The 22,720-nt window shown below is 34.5% G+C and overlaps 2 protein-coding genes across 6 annotated transcripts in view; one reads left to right on the top strand and one right to left on the bottom strand.

Annotated features, from left to right (window-relative positions):
* wdb (serine/threonine-protein phosphatase regulatory subunit widerborst) overlaps positions 1–7,825 on the top strand; it is a 65,823-nt gene extending 57,998 nt beyond the window's left edge. For 2 of the 3 annotated variants that reach the window (XM_019058655.2, XM_019058649.2), the window contains exons 9-11: positions 2,050–2,169; positions 2,735–2,964; positions 4,413–7,825. In XM_019058655.2, the coding sequence (XP_018914200.1) occupies positions 2,050–2,169; positions 2,735–2,964; positions 4,413–4,509 (447 nt within the window). In that variant the 3' untranslated portion in view covers positions 4,510–7,825. Of the gene's footprint in view, positions 1–2,049; positions 2,170–2,734; positions 2,969–4,412 lie in introns of those variants that run through there. The other variant, XM_072301334.1, reaches the window with a different exon arrangement.
* Positions 7,826–9,731: 1,906 nt separating this feature from the next.
* On the bottom strand, positions 9,732–22,649 carry LOC109043265 (solute carrier family 25 member 45). Of its 3 annotated transcripts, XR_011900014.1 has the most exons (7): positions 22,338–22,648; positions 21,835–21,947; positions 20,269–20,536; positions 19,453–19,564; positions 17,454–17,578; positions 12,715–13,074; positions 9,732–12,299 (listed from the first exon to the last, which is right to left on the bottom strand). XR_011900014.1 is itself a non-coding variant. In XM_019060414.2 (6 exons), exons 1-6 carry the CDS (start codon positions 22,381–22,383, stop codon positions 12,827–12,829), a joined length of 894 nt encoding a protein of 297 aa, XP_018915959.1. In that variant the 5' UTR covers positions 22,384–22,649; the 3' UTR covers positions 9,732–12,826. The 3 variants fall into 3 exon arrangements, 2 of the variants coding, with proteins under 2 accessions (XP_018915959.1, XP_018915953.1); XM_019060414.2 differs by lacking the exon at positions 17,454–17,578 and adding an exon at positions 15,618–15,724 and having other exon boundaries at positions 9,732–13,074; positions 22,338–22,649; XM_019060408.2 differs by having other exon boundaries at positions 9,732–13,074.
* Positions 22,650–22,720: the final 71 nt, after the last annotated feature.

Here is a 22,720-nt window from a genome sequence, read left to right as displayed (position 1 = left end):
CGATCTCATCGATCTCAAATTTTGACTCATATCAGAATGTTCTCAAACATTAAATGGATCGCGTTAAACAGAAAGGAACCAAGCCACATCAGCTGTTGCCAAATTTAACTGGGCAATTTAATTTTGTACATGAAAGCGGTTGTGTGGATTTTTGTCCGAATTTCAGTGAATTATCTAGATAGTGAGAAGCAAATTCCTCAAAATTTTCAAAGGAATCCGCACAAACGTTCTCTCGTAAAAAATTAAATTGCCTACTTAAATTTGGCAATAGCTGATGTGGCTTGGTTCCTTTCTGTTAAACGCGGTCCAAATATCAGCATAAATACTCGCTTCGTCGAGATATCGCAACCAGTATTTGTTTCTCCTGAGTATCGCTAAAAGAAAAAATAAAATTTAAAAAAACATAAATAAGAAAAAGTACTGAGTTTCTGACAAGTGAAGAATTCGCGATGGATTTGGATTTGAGGATTCAAAAGTTAAAATTTGGGATTTGGATTCGGGTAAATTTAGGATTTGACCCAACACTAGTTCCTACTTTGTTTAGGGACTTTAAGGCTGGAACCAGTGAAACTGTGCTGATCTATTTTTCCCCTACCTTCGCATGGAGAGTTTGACTAAATATCGATGTGGACTCTCAGCGCAGCATAGGTGATCCCCTCCATTATCGTTTCAATTTGGAGAGCTTTTTTTTTAGCTTGGGAGTTTGTTTCAGAGAAAATGAGTGGTACCATCAAGTTTTTTGCAAAATTTTACTACAATGAACGTACTTAAATCACAAAGCCCTAAGGCATGCAAGAACCTCATTGAGTTCAAGTAGCCGAGATCAATTTATTTGCAGAAGTTAGCCTTCCTATAGGTAGAGTCATCTTACAGCTATCTAAATGTGACGGTCTACAGGAGATGGGATACTCGTTGGACTTAATCTAGCAAGCAGGAAATATTTTTACTGGATCATCTATTAAAGCACGCACCTTCATAGAAAAACCAATGGCATTTATGTTGTCTCTAAAATGAGCTGGAAATAGTAGCCCCTAATTGCAGAGTGTAGTTCACTCAAAATTGAGTCTATGAAATCAGAGCTTAGAGGAGTGCTTATAGTCCAGGCACCTGACAGCTACAAATGAGGTCAGCTGGAATGTCGGATATATAGCTATTTTTTTTACTTACCTTCTGTTTTTTGAGTCGCTGGATACAATCAGAAGTTGTCTTCCATCTATATTGCGTGCGAATTTGCCTATTCTCCGCCATTTTGAAAAATTGCCCAGAAAGGCCTTTTCTTTTCCCAATAGTGACTGTGCATAAGAAAAAATCTTGCATTTAGTTATTGTTTTGATTTTTTGGAAGAAAATGGTGTATACATTTGCTAGGTTTGCTAAAACAGAAGATACAGCATCATGAAAAGCGTTCAAATTAACGTTTCTGAAGCGCTTCTGTCAGCGTCGTCAAGACTCCACAGACAGTGGCGAGCCACAGTGCCTTATCTTAATGCCAGAAACTCAACGTCCAATAAGACCAATGGTTTTGTTTCATATTATATATTTTTATTTATAATTTTCATGTTCTTTCATTTAACTGACCTGACCTGAACAAATGTCCTACAGTATATCAAGATTAGTCCAAAAAACCTCTTTTGCCCTTTTTTTAGAAATTCTACTCAAAGTCTAGTTCATAATTCAAACTTAACTGAATACATCAAAGAGTCATTATGACTTCAAAAAAGGTGCGCTCTTGAATATCTGTTTCACGTTATTTTAATTTTGAAACGATTAGTATGTGCCTTTATGAGAAATGATAGCCAACAGAGAAATTTAGAGTGCTCTTATCACTATAAATGTTAAACAAATGGTTTAGAAGTGCTCTGTCAAAATGAAAGAAAAAAAGGAAATTTTATTCTCTTTAAGTCTGAAAATGAAAAAACGAATTATCTTGAAACAAATTTTGCCTCAAGCTGAATGCTATTTAGCTAAAAGATCCATATCTGGAAGTATGCCGACAGTCAATGATACGTGTATGTTCCGTTGTGTAATGTTTTGATTTGTTCGTTCGTAGGTCATGTTCCTGGGAGAAGTAGAAGAAATTTTAGATGTCATTGAACCTGCGCAGTTCACTAAAATTCAAGAACCTCTATTTAGGCAATTAGCTAAATGTGTGTCAAGTCCGCATTTCCAGGTACAAACCCAGTTTTTTTCATAAGCCCAGTTTTTTTCAGTCTTTTTCATAAGCACATCTTTTAAGTTGAGCAAGAGAATAAATATATCTCAAAGTAAGATAGTTTATTCAAGAAAAGTATTTAAAATATTGAGCTGGTGCTCATACAAAATCCTTTGCACTTCTTGTTACTGTAATTGCTGATTTTACTTTTATTTTTCACAAATGAGCACAACAAGCTGTAAGCAAGGATGGTTGGATTTCTTATTTTTATTTTTTTTAAAAACTAGGGTTCATCAGAAAATTATAAATATCCCGAGTAATCAAGGAATTTCTCAGGGAATCAGTGTTTCAAACTGGAAATATTCAACTTCTGTGGAAATCCGGACAAATTAAGTAAATGTCAAAAAATGAAAAATTCTAGAATTCCGGACACTATTGACGTAAGGTTTTTGAACACATTCTTTATAGAATTTAGATTTAGCTGCAAGAAATAAAGATAGAAGTCTGTTCATTTGATAATTTTTTATTTTAATCTTTACTAATTTGATACTCAATTAATCGGAGGAATGTTTGTTGGTTTCAGGTTGCAGAGCGGGCTCTGTACTTCTGGAATAACGAATACATTATGAGTCTGATAGAAGAAAATAATCAAGTTATTATGCCCATTATGTTTCCTGCTCTGTATCGGATAAGTAAAGAGCATTGGAACCAAACAATCGTAGCCCTTGTTTATAATGTTCTAAAAACGTTTATGGAAATGAATAGCAAGTTATTCGATGATCTAACTGCATCTTATAAAACCGAAAGGCAGAAGTAAGTAATGCTTTTTATTTTGTGTAGGGCTGTGCGAATATTCGAAAATCTCGAATATTCGAGTTCGAATAATTTTTCCTTTATTCGATTCGAACTCGAACTTAGAAATCTCGAATAATCGAATTATTCGAGAACATTGACAAAACTTCGAATATCTAAAGAAAAAGACCGAATACTCGTACATGCGGACATATTCGGCCATATTGATGCCGTACTAGAAAGAACTCGAACTGGTGCGCAGTTCAAACTACTTGTTTTGAGGTTAGGTAAACAAAGGCCAACGTTTCATTGGTTCATTCAGCGCCTGGCACTGGCGGACTCGCATTATTAGATGGGTCAATTCAAAATTCGCGCCACTTGAGTTCCACCGAATACGTCATCAGCATGGTGTACAAATGGGTGAATGTACTGATCTCCATAACCTATCCTCCTCCGCCTCGCACAGCACCCTGGTCTTCACAATCTTGCTGGACTGTCTTTGCAAGATCAGCATTGATGTGCAGTACAACAGAATAAAATGGATTTTCGGACAGTAAGCAGCAGTTTTACTGTTCCGCGACAGTTCAATCAATTGCTTGTTCTTAATTAAAGGAAATAATTTTCTTTCCCTTCTATTCTTTCCCCAGCAAATCAAAATGTATGCAAAACCATTTGATGATTAAATAAATTGATTAATTCTTGATCTTCTTATCTATAATAGCAATTTCTTTATTCAAAATTTGAATTTTAGAAAGAAAAAAAATTAGTTATTCAATTTTTACTTCGACTAACACAGAGGTTGGTTTTGGTCAAAAATAGATAAAAATTAAAAATATTCGATTCGAATTCGAAACTTTTTCAAAATATTCGATTCGATTCGACATAAAAAAAACCACATTCGCAAAGCCCTAATTTTGTGTCATTTTGTCGTCTTCCAATGGAAAGAACGTTACTACATTACAGTGTCTTTAAATTTCCACATGCAAATCGTATTTTTACTTTTTTTACGTTTTTGGGTGTTTGCAATTGAATCTTTCGCCGAAATTTCCTCTAATCTTACATGAAAATTAACATAATTCCATACAAGAATTTTTTAGCCGTATTCTTGCAAGAAATTAAATCAGTTGTGTCAATTTTGCAACCTTGGAATGGAGCTAAGTTCCTCACAGGTAAACACGGGAGTAGATGATTGAAGTTCCAAATCAGAGGTGAAGAGACATTTCCTTTCTTTCTCTTTTTGTTGACAAATTGTGGTGCTGAAGCTCAAGGTAGCTTCAAAGTCCTTACATTTTTGTTGGCCAGTCCATAACAGGGGATTATAGTAGGAAAAAAACCGTGTGAACCATGCTGCCGATGGTATTTTACTGTATCAAAATTAAATCCCCTTGCACTTTCTCATAAATTTACAGAATTATCCGGTAGTATTATCAATCCAATTTTAATCTTTCCTCTTTTTTTTTATTTTGCAGAGAGAAGAAGAAGGAGAAGGAACGAGAAGAAATGTGGAAGAAATTGCAAGAATTGGAAATTAGTAACAAACTTAAAGAAGCAAATAGTAAAAAGTGATGCTGCGCATGTTAAAATGCCAAGAACTTATCCGTAACATAAATCTTTTTTAATTCATTTTTACTCGTTTCTATGACCTCGTCTTTCCGAGAAGACTGTTGTGTATTGATTTACCGAAAAAATCTAAACTAAAGTGTAAAGAAACCGTCGGGATCAAGAGTGAAAACTTGAACCGAAATAACCATCAATTGCAGTGGCTCCCAAAACTCCCTCAGTAGATGGTGATCCACTTCAATTACTTTTCTTAGTCCCATGTCTCAATAGGAACTAGAACCTTTTATCCAAAGATGAGTGAGAATCATCTTTTTTATTGCCAAAAATTGGATAAATTTTGCTTTATGCAGTGGGCGAATCTGTTCTCAACAGAGTATTCAAAATATCTGTTTTGAATTGTTATTCCTTTTAGCCATCCGTTTCCTACTACCTGAGCCATCAAGTTCAGATAGCAGTAGTAAGTGAATGCGCATTAGTGTTATCTGTAAAAAAAATTCATTTTTATTGTACAATTGAAAATTATTCCCTTGAAAGCGCGTACAGTGGAAGAATCCTAAAGAGGTGAAAACCTTAAATAATGCAGCTATGAAAATATCGCTTCAACCGGTTTTCCAGTTTTTATCAGGCGGATAGTCCTAAAAAATTGCACAAATCCTAGTGTGAGCTCATCGTAGTAACTTGAACCACATTAGCACTCCTGAATTACTGACCTCCGCGCAATGATCCGTGCTAATGAGGATATGAAGTACCATCTCTGATTGACAGTTCATCGTCAAATTGAAGAAATGAAGGAGAGGAACAACAACAACAACAAAATCTCAGATTGTTCCTTAAGGATTTTTTAATTTAAGCAGAGGTACTATTTATTCTTTTCAAACCTCGGGTTTTCATATCTTGCATTACTACTGGGGAGGAAATTCGGGAGCCACTAATCTTGCATAATTGTAATTAAGAAAGCTCTAGATTTTTATCCTTGCGTCCTAAATTGATCGATGAAAATTTTGAGTTGGTCAATTTTGCCCAGGAATCATAATTTCACTGGGTACTCGCACCGTTGGATTTTCATTTAAAGCTTTCTCATCGCTCTGGATCTTAACCATAATCCAGTACCTGTGTGTGATTAGCTCATACGTTATCTTTTGTCATTCGAACAACCCTGGTCGAGCCTCGCAAGTAGCCACCCACAGATCTTTGTCGGTGCATGAAGCATTCTCTAACTTTTCATAAAATTATGAAGGAAGAAGTAGATAGACTGGTCACTTAAAGTATTTTATTTCTGTCTGTTATAAAATGAAGTAGGTAAGGAAAAACATGGAATCACTCTCTGCTGAAGTAGAAAAAACACTACAGGTTCGAAGCGTAGAAGTTGAATGGGCACATCCTTCGTTCTTGAAGAAAAGGCTCCGTTCTGGACCAAAGACTGAAAAAGATTTCACATGATCTCTCGCTACTTTTTATTAACTGAATGTGAGCCTCAGTGCTAAACCTGTCTGTCAAATCATAAACTTTTCGTAGGGCGCTTTTGACACAACTAAACTACATTCAGTGTCTGTTGGTGGCTTCTCATGTTGCTCCAGGCCAGTTTTCTATAACGATTTTGATTTATTCATTACCGAAGAAAGTGATAACGTTGTCCCTTAATTGTACTCAAGTCAGCCTTTTAACTTAGTCCTTCTTCTATAATTTCTCTTCGTGTATCCTTTGTTACTTTTGATTGAATTTTTTAGTCACAGGTTGTCTTGAATAAAAGGTGGTGATTCTATTGCCACATTATGTGGTTGACTCTGTGCAGTTGAAAAAAAGTTGTCTATTATCCCTTTGTAGAATCTAAAAAAATGTAATTTCTCAAGATTCTCAAGATAGATTAGTTAACATCAAGAAAGTATTCTATAATCGTTCACGTACCAATATATGCATCAAGGCAGGCAAAGTGTAAAAATATTCTGACTCATCAGTCATCAGACCTCTTCTGTCAAATTTTAGATTAACTATCATAAGTTATTATCTACTTTTTTTAAATTGAATTTTATCATCAAATGCCTTTACAGTCAGCAACATGTGTCTAAAACATTCCACAAATCGCATGAATTGATTTTTTGCGCAGATCTAGTCCGTGTGAGCTGATATAGGTCTGAAGTATGCAGGCCATACTATTATGAACTATGCAGGTCTCCCAATTTATTGAAAGAAAGACTGTTTACTTTACCTCAGGCTGATCCCATTCAAGGTTGTCCATATTAGAGCTACTCAGTAAAGATGTTTTACAATTTTTTAAGGATTAAAATGGCCGTGCAAAATCTGACCACAATCCTCGAAAATTAATGCCACATCGGCAAGAGATTTCGAAGGAGAATACCACCTGCCCCTGATTTTTCTTCCCAAAGTCAGGACCCGACTTTGGTCACATTTGCCGGTCGTAACTTTCAGAAGTAATTCTATCTAGGTGTATCCCTTCTGTTTCCTTTTCTTCCTTCTCTTAGGATCATTTTACATTGTTCCATGAAGCTTGATTTTATGCCAGGATGCATGTGTTGATCATAAACTAATAAAATAATGTGCCTACCTTTCTTTTTGTCATCTCTTGCGGTGATTGAACCATCATCACAGCATGTTGTTTGTCATAGCACTCGGTCTCTGTTGCATAATATTTTCAGTGAAATCTTGCATCTGCTCGATAAATTTCACTAGATATTTTGTGTTCTCTCCACCAAAATTTAATGTTAACGGACTGGCAGCTCAACGCTAGAATACTGGATGGAAGTAACTGTTGAAATATAGAATGAATCACTGATTTTTTCTTAAGCTAGATGTTGTCAGCTTTCACAACTTCATTTTGTGTCCCTTTTTATTTTTTAACCCATGATTGATATTTTGTTCTTGTATTTACCCCACTTTAAAACTAACGAGTCCTCATCGACTTGCAGAAAATGTGATGGGTCACTGTTTTTAAACGAACAGTGTGCACATGTTGTGTTTTGAATAACCAGAGTGTTCCATCTTACTTTAATACTGTATGTACTGTATATTTGAGCTGTAAACATCCTAGCCAAACTCATTTTTCTTCATAATTTTTGTTAAAACATTATTTTAAGAATGTTAATCAATAAACGCAATAATTGATCGTACCTGGTCAAAACTTTAATTTATTCTGCATTTGGTCTGAAAAATTCAGGGTATCACTACCAAAATAACAGTCAGAATAAGATAAAAACTAAGAATCAAGAAGATTCACTCTTTTTCTCCCCTCCTTTTGTAAAGTACCTGGAGTTTTATAATTTTAGTTATCTATGAAAAAAGAATAATAAATTAAATTAGAACAATCTCTTCTCCTATTGACTTTAATTTGTCACAAATTGCTGCCCGATGCTGTTGCTGTTTCTTCGCTCACCAACTATCATTCAGCATCATTAATACTTCCACTGCAGTTGTTAAATTTCTGATTGCTCTTTTACTCTTGCTCAATCGGAGAACAGAGCTAATTGAAACAGTAACAGCAGTCAACACCCATCTCTCAAAGAACAAAATAATTCCTCTTTTTTCACTCTGATTAAGTCAAAAAATACTAAAGATTAAGAACAAGATTTATCAATTCAGTGAGTTTCTGTCAATTCATTAATTCAATTCATCGTTAAATTACCTATAATTTTAAATCGATTAGTTGGAAATGTTCTGCTCTGGATAGTCTTCAATCACAAATTTTCAGCTGACTGTCATGGAAATTGATTTGAATTTATGTGCGCTTCAAGTTTGCGTAAAAAATGGTCAGAAGATTGGCATCATCTAATTTATCAAGTGCAGGTCCATTATTACAGGGTTGCGAGGGTCAAGGAATATCGGGAAATGTCAGAGTAAATTATGAAAGTGTCAGGGAAAAATCAATCACCAATCAATCAATCAATCAATTAAGTCACCTCTAGAGATGTCGTCAGATAAGTTTGCATTTGTTTACTTTCGGTTTGCAAGCGCAGATGACAAATAGAGCCTCTGCACAGACCGTCGTTTGCCACTATCCATCTTGAAAACATCCGTCTCATGATCGTATCGTGAAAAAACTACTGATCAGTTATGATCCGCGACTTTTAAGTAGTTGTGATTTCTGTGTGGCTCAAAACTGAAGTGTTGCAAGGTTTGAAGGTATTAAAAAACCTATCTAAGCTTGTGTTCTCGCTTCTGGGAGAGTCAGATGTTTTCATGTGGACAGTAGTGACGTGAAATTTTCCAGAAAACCGAAAGTAAACTGATGCCAACTCATCTGACGACACCTCCAATCGTTCTTTATAATGGGTGTGACGTTTTAAAAACTACAAATGCCTGAAAAGTATTTCCAACCATGTCTCTCAACCATCTGGTATATGTATCTTCAATTGTCAGGAATTTACTAAAATGTGTTAAGTGTGACTAGGAAATCAGGGAAATGTCAAGGGAATTTTTGTGGCAATCCTAATCCAGTAATGATCAAAAGGGTAATTGTGTATGTTTTCGAATCTCCTGAATGAGCAAGAAGCAGATGCTTTGCTTATTAATGGGTCTTAGATAGGGCTTCTAGACAAGGTATGAATTAAAGCACAAAGCTATGCGTTTTCTCTTCAAAATCCCATAAGGAAAACGAATCACCCAACAGGAAGTCGGAAAATCAACTCTTGAACAAGAAAATGAAAGTATTTTCTATTAACATTGGTTGAATGGCAAAACTACAAATGATGTCATTTGTAACATCTAACTTCCACTTGATGTTTGTTTAAAAAATTTGTTAAAAGCTCGTTCAGGAGTTGGTTTCAGTACTTCCTGTTGTGTGAATTGTTTTCTGTGATGGATTAAGAGAAAACAAGTAACGTTTTCTTCTACTTCAGACCTTGTCTTGAGTTTTCCCATTTGAAGAATTTTATCTGCTCGGAGAATGATGCTTGTAGAGTTACAGGAAGAATGTCTGCACCCAATGAATAATTAGGTAAGAGCCAATCTTTTGTGAAGTTACCCAGAAACTTAAAATCGCTGATACCTCATTTTGAGGTTTCCTGATAAAGCGCCCTTTTTACATCAAACTCCAAATTGATTAATATAGGTTTACTGAAGGACAGGCATGTAGAGCTTTACTGTTCCAGAAATGCTACCAAGGCACTAAAGAGGAAGATAGATTTAGTAAAGAGAACTTTCTCCAATGAACAAAGTACATAGTTCAAATAGTGTCAGCGGCAGAAAACAATTGAACTTGAACAAAAAAGGAAGAATGCACTTAAGATTATTTTATTTGATACCATTAAAGTGATACAGAGAGACTTTGAGGAAGTAAACATTTCAAAAGACTCAGTTGAAAAACTTAAATGAACTAAGGGACAACAAAGAACTTAAATGACAGGGACATCGCATGTATCATTAATTTAACTTGAGCCTGCTTGTGAAAAACGCTAACAGTCATGTCTGCATTGATAATTCAAGAAGATTATTGACCTGTATCAGATTTTTGCCGCATTAATGGAGCATAAAATAATTAAATACTGATTGATGATAAATAATTATTGCTGAGTCAGGCGCAGAGAATAATTGACAATTTGTTCACAGGAAAGACCTGAGTTACAGAACACTTTTCTCAAACGTAAGGTCTAGAATGTAATCGATAATTTTGAGACTGATAAAAAAAGTTTAGTTATATTAAAGTTATTAAGTTATTCTAAATAGATCTTGACTTTGGCACAAGAGTCTCCGAATATCATATAATCTTCATTTCCTTTAAAGATAGTGAACACCAAAAGACTTTCAACAGATCTCTTTAAGTTGGTGTAAAAACAAATGTTAGTTCAGCAAATCGTCACTCATGCTATGTAAATAATTTAAAATTGAAGTTATTTGAAGAATACTGGAAATGAAATATTTTAAATTATACTCATCAAGTGGATCGCATTTAGCAAAAGGGAACCAACGTACTTACAGTGTTATTAAAATGTTGCTTCTTCATAATTATCTACAAAATCTCCCAAAATAGCAAATAGTATTTGCATCCCACCCAAAAATTGTTAATTTTAAAGGGAAATAATTGTGTAAATTTCAATTTTGTACATGAATCTAATATTTTTAAAAGAAAAAAAAGAATTTGCACAATTTTGAAAACACTCTTATCACGCTGGTTCCTTTTTGCTGAATGCGATCCAAGTATCATCATGTGAACGAGTGATTGAGATGTTGGAAAAATATTTGAAAGTCCTGCCCAACTGGTTGATGTAAAATTCTCAACTTTGAATTGGCAGAATTCACTAACACAGAGTTTCTACTCTGAGGTTATTTCAAAAAATTTCCAATATGATAAAATGATTTTAAAATATTGTGGAATGTATCAATTGCAAGACAACAATATTCTCAACTTATGAAGTTAGCACAAGGTCATTTGATCAGTGTAGTAGCAAAATGTAACATTGATTTGATCCACTTAAGAAGACATTAATTGTTACATTACTTAGCGACAAACTTAATGTATGGCGGTTTGAAAAACACTGGACTAGTGGTACATGGCACAAAATTACAGTAAAATGACTAATTTTTAATTATTGTCCGTAGCTTAAATTATTTTTGCACGAAAATTTAATTGATTTAGCTGTAAAAACAAGTCACTTAAAGCAAAAATTAAAATTAAACTAAGGATCAAAACCATTGTCGGTGGCAGTAGCAAGTAAAGACCCTCTACTAGCCTCTTGGGGACAGGTGGAGTTTTCTACATTCAGAGTTCCACCCTTCATTGACAACCTACTGGCTGTTAAGGGACGTATCGATGGCTAAAGTAAAAAAAATCCGTAGGTATCTCCGATTGCGATGTAAGTTTCCGCTTCAGTTGTACTCTTTTAAACGAAAACTAACCAACGGTCTAAATTAGAATTGTCTGATGTTGATCAATTTGTCTGAAAGAAATTAAACGTGATTGGTGATTTTTAAAACGTTGTAATTGAGCTACGCATTTTTTACATTTAGTCATCGATATGTTTGGCAAGTATGCTAGGGTCACTGCTAAAACCGAAAATTCATCCCCAACAAATGCTGCTATCAGAATATGAACACGGAAAATGCTGTAAAATGAAACGCTGAATTCATTAGGGTAAAAGTTTCCACAATTGCTAGGAAACTACCATAGGGTCTCTATTTTATCGCTGGCTTGTAACGTCCAGTTATCCTTTTCTCTTCCTCTTTTTTTAGCAACTGTGTATTTTGAGGGTTGATGATGAGTGTTGCGTTCCCTCTCTAGTTTTATACCAAAAATTATTTGTTTTACATGCGAAGTATTCCCACATCTAATCGTTCGGGTCCCAGAAACTTCAAAATAAAAGCATCTCAGAGAAAAAACTTCAAAGACCCCTAAGTACCTAAAAACATTATTAACAGACATCGATGGTGAAATTTCCTCATACAGAAGATACGGGGTATTAAAGAACCGTCTTTCTTTTGATGAGGTTTTCATTGGAATGTAATGAGCTATTTCATGCAGAAAATTATATACTTTCACAAAAACATGTTGATGACACTCCGCCTAATTAATAAGTGTCCCTTAAACTTGAATTTGAAAATGACAATGATTTTTTTCTATCAAAATAAAATTACCTATCATAAGTAGAAAATTTTGTTCATAGTATGAGAAGAAACTTTAAATAGTGACATTAAAATTGTTTTGCGATAGGTACTGAATAATTAGCATAAGTAGACATCCTCACAGGCCCGGATTTCCCTATGGAGCAGGAGGGATAGCTGCTTCCAACGGCAAAGTTTACGGGCGGCAAATTCTGAGTTCCAAGAAGGATGAAAGAAAAAAGAAAGATACCACAAAATTGCAAGAAACGGCAGCATGAAATTCCAGCATGTGAGAATGCATGATTCAATGAAAACAAGGGCAGCAATTATTGCGACCGTTACATAGCATGAGCCTCGGTTCCATTTGATTGATACTATCAGGTACAGGATACTTGGAATTCAAAATGCAAAAAATGATGAAGCACAATTACGCAAAATTATGTGAAAAAGGTGTGAAAATTCAGGACTTACGTTTCGAAATTTATCGGTTACGAATGGTTAATTTTGCTTTGGTGCTTTTGTTTGGGCAGTTAAAATGTCAAAAATTTCCGGGGAAGAGCACTCAGGCTCGCTGCATCTGGCAAAGTCCCCCCCCCCACCCCACCTCGGTCATGTTTCTCACACAAGATGGGAACGATGGTAATGTTTTTGTTGTTTCCAGCAGCAAATATGCAAATCCGGGCCTGCCCTCAACAAAAGTGCAAACATTTTTTGAAACAATAAAGAGTGTAACAATAAACAATAACAAAAACAATGATCAACAATCAAATTGCACTTATTTCTGTGACATCCATTTGCAGAATTTTAAGAATTCTTCATAGCCAACAAAACTAATAACATTGACGGGAAAAGCTCTGAAAGTGATGATCCAAAAACCTCGACCAAAGACTTTCAGCCCATCTGCTCGGTAACTTTTGACAAAGCAATCTATTATGCCCGAATATTTTGGATTCCTTATGTCATCGGCCTGAATTCGAGACTTGACAACATCCAGAGGAATGATCACAGCCCAGGATGCGACACCTGGAAAGTTTTAAAACAGAGCATTCATTGTGAGTAACAGTGCACAAATAGATGTGAAGTTGAAGTAAAAAGATTGGCATTCTCTTTTTCTTTTTTAAAGGAGAAATACCTAGCGAGTCAACAATGCAAAAATTCTGTTCAATAGATATTGAATAACTTAGAAAAAGTTTTTAAAGAAAATTCTTCAGGTTTTCATGAGATTCCTTTCACTATGGACCAAACAAAAAATTAAAACAATACCTACATTTCATGACCTCTATTTCCAAAATCCAAATTCTCTAGACCTCATAGCTTTAATCAATTAACAAAAAACTCTTAATGTAATGAGGATGCTTGCTGAAGTCCCGCCAAAGAGTCTTTTTGCCTTTTGCCTGAAAGTTAGGCCAGGTCTAGGTGGTTGGACTTTTCACCCTGATTTATGAAACTGTGCGGTTTTATTAGAGTAGTTTTGGCTGACTCAAACTTGGTTCAATGAATTGGGTTTGCAAAATTTCTGAAGATGTGCAAGCACCTGATCCCAGCATAAATGGGAATGGAAGAATCCTGCCTGAGGTAGGTACTCTTTTATAAATAGATTAATACCCTTTTCATCTGCATGCGAATGTAGCGGTCAGGTATCTGTGTAAACACATGAAAAATGTGTACGTATCTGAAATGGGGAGCAAGGGTCGTGAAACCTCACTAGAACTTCTTTTTAGTCAGGATTCTTTATTGCTTCTATTGCATAGAATTAAGAGATTTATTCATTATTTTCTAACTTGTTACTTGTAAAGCTAAGTGTGATCCATACTTTAAATCAAATGAGACTAAATTGAAACAATAAGTAAAATCAAAAGTACAAAAATAAATTAAGTATCAGGCAACGGCAATTTTAAATACAAGCAAATCAGTGCGAGGAAAATCACATGAAAATACTGTTAGACAAACACATAGGAAGGAGGATAAGAAATGATAGACAAAGACCAATAACACGCATTGTAGTTGGACTGGATTTCGCAATTGGGAGCTACCGATTCTGGCTCATTTAAGAAATAACGTAGGTGTCATTCATTTCCTTATGCAGATAGGTGTTTTTGTAAAAGAGCCAGAAATAATAATTCTTTGTTGCAAAATATAGTCTTGGTCTAATTGCCTTTTGGCGAAAATTTAGAATGGTGGCAATCACTTTTATTGATAAACATTGGAACATTCAATTTTGATTCGAAACTTCGAACTAGCAGGCTTTCATATCCTTAGGTTTGTCTGAAATGTAGAATCCAAAGGGCATAGATGCAAAATGCTTGCTGCATGCACAATTGCACACCCTTCAAAATATTGTAGATTATTTTGTGTTTCAGCAATTTTCTCTTCAAAAAACTGCTTAAATCTTATGAAATCGTATTAAGAGCTTTCCACCTTATACTTCGGCCACTTCAAAGGAGGAGTAAATTAATTTTGTAAAAGGAACATTAGACAACACGTACAGCTTAAAGCTACTATTTACTGCAAATAGCATACCGGTAGGGAATGAGATAATCTTGGGGAGTAAATATTTACAAGGTTCTTTGTTGAAAGAAATGGGGACATTAACATTGAAGATCTAATATTTGTTTTCTCTTGGCTTGCGAATGTCAAAACTATTGTAAATTACTTGCAAATTCCTAACATGGATAGAGGTAATCTATAAATCAAGATACTCAAATATCAAAATTAAATCAACAATCTGATACAGTCTTCTTGGTGATAGTTTCAAAATTATCACTGTAAAATTGATGAGTAATTTTTTTCCTTTCAATAACGATTCTTAAATGCAAAAGTCAAGTAAAGATGGAATTTTGGAGATTTAGGATCGTAAAATTTTCATGCAACCTCTACTAAATTTGGAGGTTATTCAGGAATTTCTACAGACTGAAAACAGATATGGGAAGCAGTCAGTCTTTGGTTGCTCAGAGGGTTAGAGACCTGCTACAGTCTTACTACGAGGCCAACCTTATGATTTACAAATACCTACATGATTATGACTATTGATTTAAGCCCAATGATTTCATTGCAGGCAATAAATAAGAACTTTAAAAAATGCATTCTATAAAAGACAAATTTCCTGAACAGAAAAAATGAAAAATTCAAACGAATATGATTTTCTTAAAGCCAGTGAAAAAAAAAATATAATGTTCATTTTTAGAAACAAGATAAGAAGTACGATCCTCTCCGTTATAAGAGTAATCTCAATTTATGTTGAGACATGTGTCAAGGCCACGTAACTCCCAATTAAACAGAACTTATCAGAGATAGTCACTGAATTCTTTTCTAGTGCAGTTATTATCTTAGTTCATTACCCTGTAGAGAAGTGTTAATTAACACTATACCATTTTCCAATTTTTTGACGTTTGATGAATGATTCAAAGAAATCATATGTTCATTTGAAACCAAATAAATACTTAATTGATACCCTCTTTAGGGTGTATCTTACCTACTTACTACTTACCTATATCCACCTAAAATTGCCATTGCACTTAAAAGAGGATGATCGACAATTTTTTTTTTTTAAATATACAGTGAAATACCTGCAAATCCTCCAGCTAAACCAACATTCCAAAATGATTTTTCAGAGGACAATGATTCACGAACTACTTCATAGGTCAAAAAGTAAACTCCTGAACTTACTGAGTCACTAAAAAGAAAACAAAAATTTCGAAAACAAAAAGAAAATCTGTGAGTATTAGTTGACAATGAAGCAAAGGAGCCTTTAATAAATTTCTCTGAAAATAAAATTAAAACGAAAAGAAATAAATCTCGAAAATATGATATGAAGTGAAACTAAGAAGATAATTATGAGAAACATAAATCATAGAGGACAACACAAAATCCCAAAAAATGGCCAATTAGTAACAAATTAGCTAAATGGTTTGATAGTGAAAATTCTGCGCAAATATAAGTACACCATTGTCAATATTTCGAAAAACTGATATTATTGTGATAAAAATGAAAAGCGAATGCAGGGATCATTAACTTAAGGGATCCAGTGGTTATATTTACCAAATGAGTGACAGAAAGCTCTTCGACTGAAGTAGTCCATGTTCAGGCATATCAACGGTGAAACTATCAGTTCTCGGTTTGTGACGTTGCAGACTTCCTGTAGTACTTTATTTGTGAATGGAAAACTACGCCCTGTCATTTCGTGAAAACTTCTGTAATTTTTCCTCTCTATGCTAAGAAAATTCTGTGAAAATCTCAAGGAATGGTGTTGATTTGTTCTCCTTGGAAAATGATAATGTAAATGATGGCGAAAATTTTGGAACACCACAAACGAGATTCATGGTCTGGTAGTTTCACTGCCAATAGATACTTAAATTAATGGACTGAACCACTGAACAGCATTAGAAATCAGGTATCAAAATTTATGTTTCCTCATCAGAAATTCAGTTATGGTATTTTTTCCTTTTTTTTTTTTTGCAATCAATATTATTAAAGTTGTTTCGATTTTCTTATATTTTTGTGCAAAACCATGCATCTCCATTTTGATGTTCAATTAAAAAAATTTGAAAGATCCTCTTGCTGGATCAGTTTGAATGCCCAAAAATAATGATATTAATACAGGATTTCAATAAAATTTACATGTTACCCAACATTTTTACATGCACTGTCAACGACTTACTGTCTCCTCAGGAAAAATTATTAATTTTTACTAAGATTCCAGGAAACTCAAAAATTAAGCAAGTTAAGAAATGAGGAGATATTACAGTGAGAGGTAGCAAAAAATAACTGATGCTTCTGTTAGAGCAAATATACTTGAAGTAAATGTCACAAGCGGATTCCAAGAAACAAAATTTCTATCATTGAATTTTCCTTGAACAGGACTCTGTATAACATTCCACCATAGGTACTTCAATCCATGGTGCTAATTTGTAAGTTTTTAAACAGAGAGCTCCTATAGACTTTTTTCCAAACTTCAAATGATGCAATTTTTAGCAAGGAACTTTCAAACTTCAAGGCCATGCTCCTAAAAATGCTCTTATTTTGCTGCAAAATTTATTTTTTTAAAAAACCTACGTCAATCCAGGAGGCTTTCAAAGTATATTTGTAGGGTTTCTAATGAATGAAACAATCTGACAATGTGAACTATTGTAACGACAGGAATGATGTGACTGAAAGCGAAATGCGATGGGTAAATTTTTTTTAAAAAGCATTCATTGAGAACGATCATTTTTCAAGCTCTACAAAACACAATTAATATCTTTAATTGAAATAAAATGTTTATGATTGATACCAAATGAAAGCAAGGCTGAAATATTGACACTGAGTAAAACAAATACCTAATTGTGATACCTCAACATTCAAACAGACCAGATGCAAAATAGCATTAAAAATAAGAAGAGTTAGAGTTAAGGTTGTTAAATTACCAGCAACACCACTTGCTATAACGACTTCTGAGAACATTGGCGCTTCACCATGGACCCTATCGGCCCGCATCATACACTGCAAATGCTCGTACATCACAATTTTCAGGCCATAGGACGGGACATCACTAAGAAAAAGAATTCAATCATTAACAAATATCCTCTCGGAATATACCTTCATAATAATCTTAACAAAAACTGACATTTAGAATGATGATAATATTTTCATCTGAAAAGATGCTCCTTAAAAATTCCTTGACTTGAGCTCCCGTCAAACGTCTTCAAATAGATAATCTTAGAATATTCTCAGGTTGACTTTGATAAGGATAACAAAGTGTTTTCTTTTAACAAAGTTTCAAGTCAAGGGCGTTTGATACAGTTTTTCAGATCAAGAAATTTTTAAGAGGTGGTTATCTTGAACATTCCATTAAAAATTAAGTTAAAAATTCAATTTGAAGTTTTGAACAAACACAACATACAAAAAAAAAAAAAAATGAATGAGGATAAGGTTAATCTATTGATGATGAAATAATCAATTTTGAGCAAAAAAATAAATTATTAAAAAGATTAGGACAAGGGAAAACACCAGTGGTAGAGTTAGAATGATGGGACGAAGATAAACCCGCATAAAAATTAATAGTAAAGGTGTAGAGAAACACTAGAGCTGAACACTGGACTTTAGACATCCAGTGTGCTTTTTTTCATCGATTTGTCAAAAATCTGTTTTTCATATCTTTGAAATGAAAAAGGCATATACACTGCGTTTTGTTGTTGTAATTGACACAATTTAAAAAAGTGTTCCCATACTACAACAATACATTTTTCTGACTATCCCAGTTAAATTTTACAACCCAATGCCACAATACTCACCAGTTGTAAAATTGTTAAGAAAAGCTTACAGGAAATAGCGTTTATGTTTTTTCTTCACAATTAGGTTTATTGGAGGTTAGTATCCGACCTTTATGGGTTTGTAATTAACAAGTCCACTAAGCTAAATGTTCACATGTAATTTTGACCAACTGTTAATACATTATATTTAAAATTACTGGGAGGGAACGTCACATCATGCAATCTGGTTACAATACATGCTCTGAGAGTAGGATGGAAATCCTTACGATACGGAAAAAACAATTTATTTCTGGACACAGCATCAGGTATTCAGGAGAAATCCCTTCTCTCAGTAATAAGGTGCCCTTAGGAAACAAAATCCACAGTAATTTTTCTGAAAGAAACATTTTTAACCGTCTACGAGAGGAGCGACCCAAGCCCACAAAAACTCAAAGTTGAGTATAATATTGGGGCATGAAGGAGTGTTCTCCAAAAATTTTGGGGTTAAAACATCTGGAAATTTCAAACTAAGCTGGATTTGCAGCGGTTTGAAATTTGTGGTTTAAATGCTGCAGTTTCAAGAAAAGGCTATTCAAAATTTTGAACGAGCATGTTCAGGGCAAAAAACTGCCGAATTATGACGCAACTTTACGTCTCTTAATGAGTTAAACCGAACTTTCTGAAATTTTGTCTTTCAGGAAAATGGAAGCAGTTTTCTGTTGAAATTTCAAAATCAAATCCCTTTACTTAACTTGACAAAAATTGCTCTACCTAGTGAAAACGTCTCCGTGGACAGAGGTTCTTATTCCTGAGGAAAATAACATTTCTTGGTTTCTCTCAAGGGCTTAAATTGCGATGAAAAATTAAATTAGAAGGAATTTTAGATTTTGCATTTTACAGTTTATCAACCGGCCACTGATTACAAATCAATAGCTTGCCATTTGAAAGCCAGTCGACATATCTTTGTGTGACTTCCACTGCTGAGTGTATCTTGTCACATTAAGCTTAATTTTTTGCTTAAGTACCTAGTGATACTGAGATTAATATACCAAAGGACACTCATAAACCTCTGGGAAGCCACATAAATTGAGGGCTAATTTTTACAATGCAAAATAATAGTGTCTGGATTGACAAAAATGGAAAATCTTAATAAAGAAAAGTTTCATTTACTTACCGTAAAACCATGATATGAAAACCTTTGAAAAGACCCTTAAGTCCATTATGTCTGTACATTAACTTGACACATTCGACTGGTTTCAAGGGCTCATTGGCTTCTTTGGCAAATACTGTGAAACAAAAAACCAACAAAGATAAATACTCAAACCATTTCTGAGCTGGTGAAATAAAAAATGACAATAATACGTTCTTTAGGGCACATCTGAGAATAAACGCAATTAATTTTGATGTGTTGTTCCTATATGGTAAATCCTGAATGAGCGCATGGGCAATTTTAATGATACACTTTACATTCGAATGTATAAGCTTAATGCCTTCCTGATTTCTTTATCCATCACTAACCATCAAATTTCATCCATGACTGCATAAGGTAAGGAGCGCTTTTTAAAATTTACATTTTAGTGGGCGACTTGCAAGTCAATAAGACCCACAGATCACTTGAGTCAGTCTTTCAACAAAGTCGAGGGCTCTCAAAGATTTTGCTGTTCCCAAATTATCTGGAACTTTAATGCTGTGGCAAAGGTTCTTGAGAGGTGATACTTTTCTTGTACTTCAGCCATTTACACAGTTTTGAAATTACTTTTTATTTAAGTAACACTCATATACAAGCTGATTGCGGTAGACGCACTCATACGACAGTATGTTGGAGTTTTTTGCCAACGTGCGTTAAAAAATTCAGCATAAAGCTAAAACTCTCAATAGACTCATAAGACTCATATAATTATTACACGATTTTTACAAAGTGGACTTTAAAAAATTGAAAGTTTTTTAATAGTTCTACTGACAGGTCTTCAAAAACAACAAGTTTACGTACTGGCAGTTGCTTGTAATTTTGTTTTAATCAATTCGATTGGTGTAGAAAGAGTTACACATGCAGTGCCAGCAATACATCCAGCCGTGAAACAGTCCAAATGCCACAGAGGATAGGCAGGGCCTCCATCACAACATAATTTTTGATGATTTGATGCACCCCGATATGTCTCTAGCATACGTAGTGTGTTACCGTAAACTCCAAAGAAAGCCGAGTTCAGAACACCAGCAGTTAAAGATGGGAAAAGGAATCCGCGATAAAATCCACGAACCTAGGAACATAAAGTCAAGATAAATATATTGGAACAATTTAAACATAATAACTTAATTACGACTAAAAATCCATCTTTCCATGCTCTCTTCAAGCTGATGCTGCGGTAATAGGTGTTGGCCATAAAATAATTTGCAAAAGCTTTGCAGCTGGATGAAATCTTTCAAACCTTTTCATGATAATATGGTGAACTTTGAGTGAAATTCAGCAGTAAACAAGCTCTGAATTCAGATCGAAATTCTGGTAAATTACCTGGGCAAAAATAAAATTAAAATGATGATGTTCAAAGAGCACCATTTCAGCAATCATCAAATAGAGATGCTAAATTAGATTTGTTAATTTCGAAATTGAGTTTGTAGTTAGTTTCAGATGCATCTACCTAAGTACTGTTCCTGAAGAAAAGTTTTTGCCCAAAAACTCAATTGAACAAAAAAATTATTGCCTTTGTGTCCTGTCCAACAGGAAAAGCCAAAGTCAGCAATTTTTTGTGATGCTTATTACTTGAACGCTTTCCTTACTTGTGATTTACATTTTTTTCAGTTCCACGAATTTGGTGTACATAATAAAAGCCATATTTCCAACATTTCAGGTATTTTGAGAAATTTATAGGTATTCTGTAATATTTTGGATCCTGAGAGAATGTTTAAAAATTATAAAGGAGGAACTTTAGAAACACAGGATTTTAACAAGGTGGAGAAATGATGCTGGGTCCACACCATTTTGCGGGGAAAACAAAGCCAAGAAGTTCCAAAACTTACAATTAAGAGTCAAAATTAAATTTTTTGAACTCTAATGCATACCAGTACGAAACTGAGGGGGAAGAGTGTTTCCCCCCTCAGTTTCGTACTGGTACGCATTTGAGTTTAAAAAATTTAATTTTGACTCTAATTATAAGTTTTGGAACTTCTTGGCTTTGTTTTCCCCGCGAAATGGTGTGGACCCAGCACCATTTCTCCGCCTTGTTACATGCAGTTCGGGCCACTTATTAGGGTGTTTTTTTTCACGGGATTATATGGACGCATCATTGAAGATGCAGGAGTACAGGCGAAGAGTTCACTGAAGAAGTTCGCCAATTGAAAATTTCTGATAAAAAAGATGTTATTCCTGATAAGTTTGGCTAAAATGTTGACAACCACAGAGGAAGAGGGTGAATATAAATAGGAACAAAATAAACAAATTTTAAAATCAATGGGTTTGCATCAAGTCATGAAGTAAATCATCAATTTGCTTCCTCTTTCCATACCTTGGTGGCAAATCTTTGTCTAAATTTAGAATTAGGTAAGGCTGAAAATTGTTTACCCCTTCTACTTTTGCTGTGTTGACTAGGACAGAAACGAAATTCAAGTGAGGTAGAGTTTGGAGACGAACTTTCACCGTGTCTAAAGGGTGTGCAACCACCATCTGACTGACACCTGAAATCAACAGAATGAATACACAATGATTAGATGAATAAGATGTTTCTTCTCTATTTGATGAACATTTTAAATAAATTATTGGTAAAAAAAATGGCTTGCTTACAATGCAAATGATGGAATAGGATTAGGGATTTTGAAACATTGCAGTTTAGAGCCTGATTAGGAATTCATATCTTTTTCCACAATTGGTATGGAGAGCGAATTATCCATGCGACTAAAAAGAACAAATTATCTGAAACTGGCTCTATTTAGATACATGAAAATCAAGTTCAGCCATCGACTTACTACAGAGTAGATGCATAAAATTATTCTTGTCTTGACCCTTGTAGTTTGTTTAATAGCATACATTATAATTGAGGATTGAAATACCTAGACGATCGAACGTACCTGCAAACCATCCTGCACCAAAATCACACGAATCAAACCAGCTCATTAAAAATAGGAATACGATTTGGTGGCCAGTCTTGAGATTCCTCTTGACCGAAATTTCCGAGTCAAGGATTCAGTCACAGAAATTGTGGAAACAGCCGCGGGTCCAGCGTTGAACACAATACTTTTGAGTATGTTAATGAAGTGCTATTTTCGACACGAAAAAGAGATCAAAGTTTAGTTTAGCACCTTGAAAGAATGAACGGATACATCCGTGCATCCTCTGTCTGAACTACATACAAAGTTTTTCATTGTTGACATTCTGCGATTTCGCTGATAAGGAGAAGCCCAGATTACACCAGCACCACTGTATGGCTGTCAAGGTCTTGGTGATAAGATTG

This window comes from Bemisia tabaci, chromosome 6, assembly GCF_918797505.1.
Source record: "Bemisia tabaci chromosome 6, PGI_BMITA_v3".
NCBI lineage: Eukaryota > Metazoa > Arthropoda > Insecta > Hemiptera > Aleyrodidae > Bemisia > Bemisia tabaci.
Note: the sequence above shows the minus strand (reverse complement) of the source record. Positions and strands in the feature narration are given on the sequence as shown.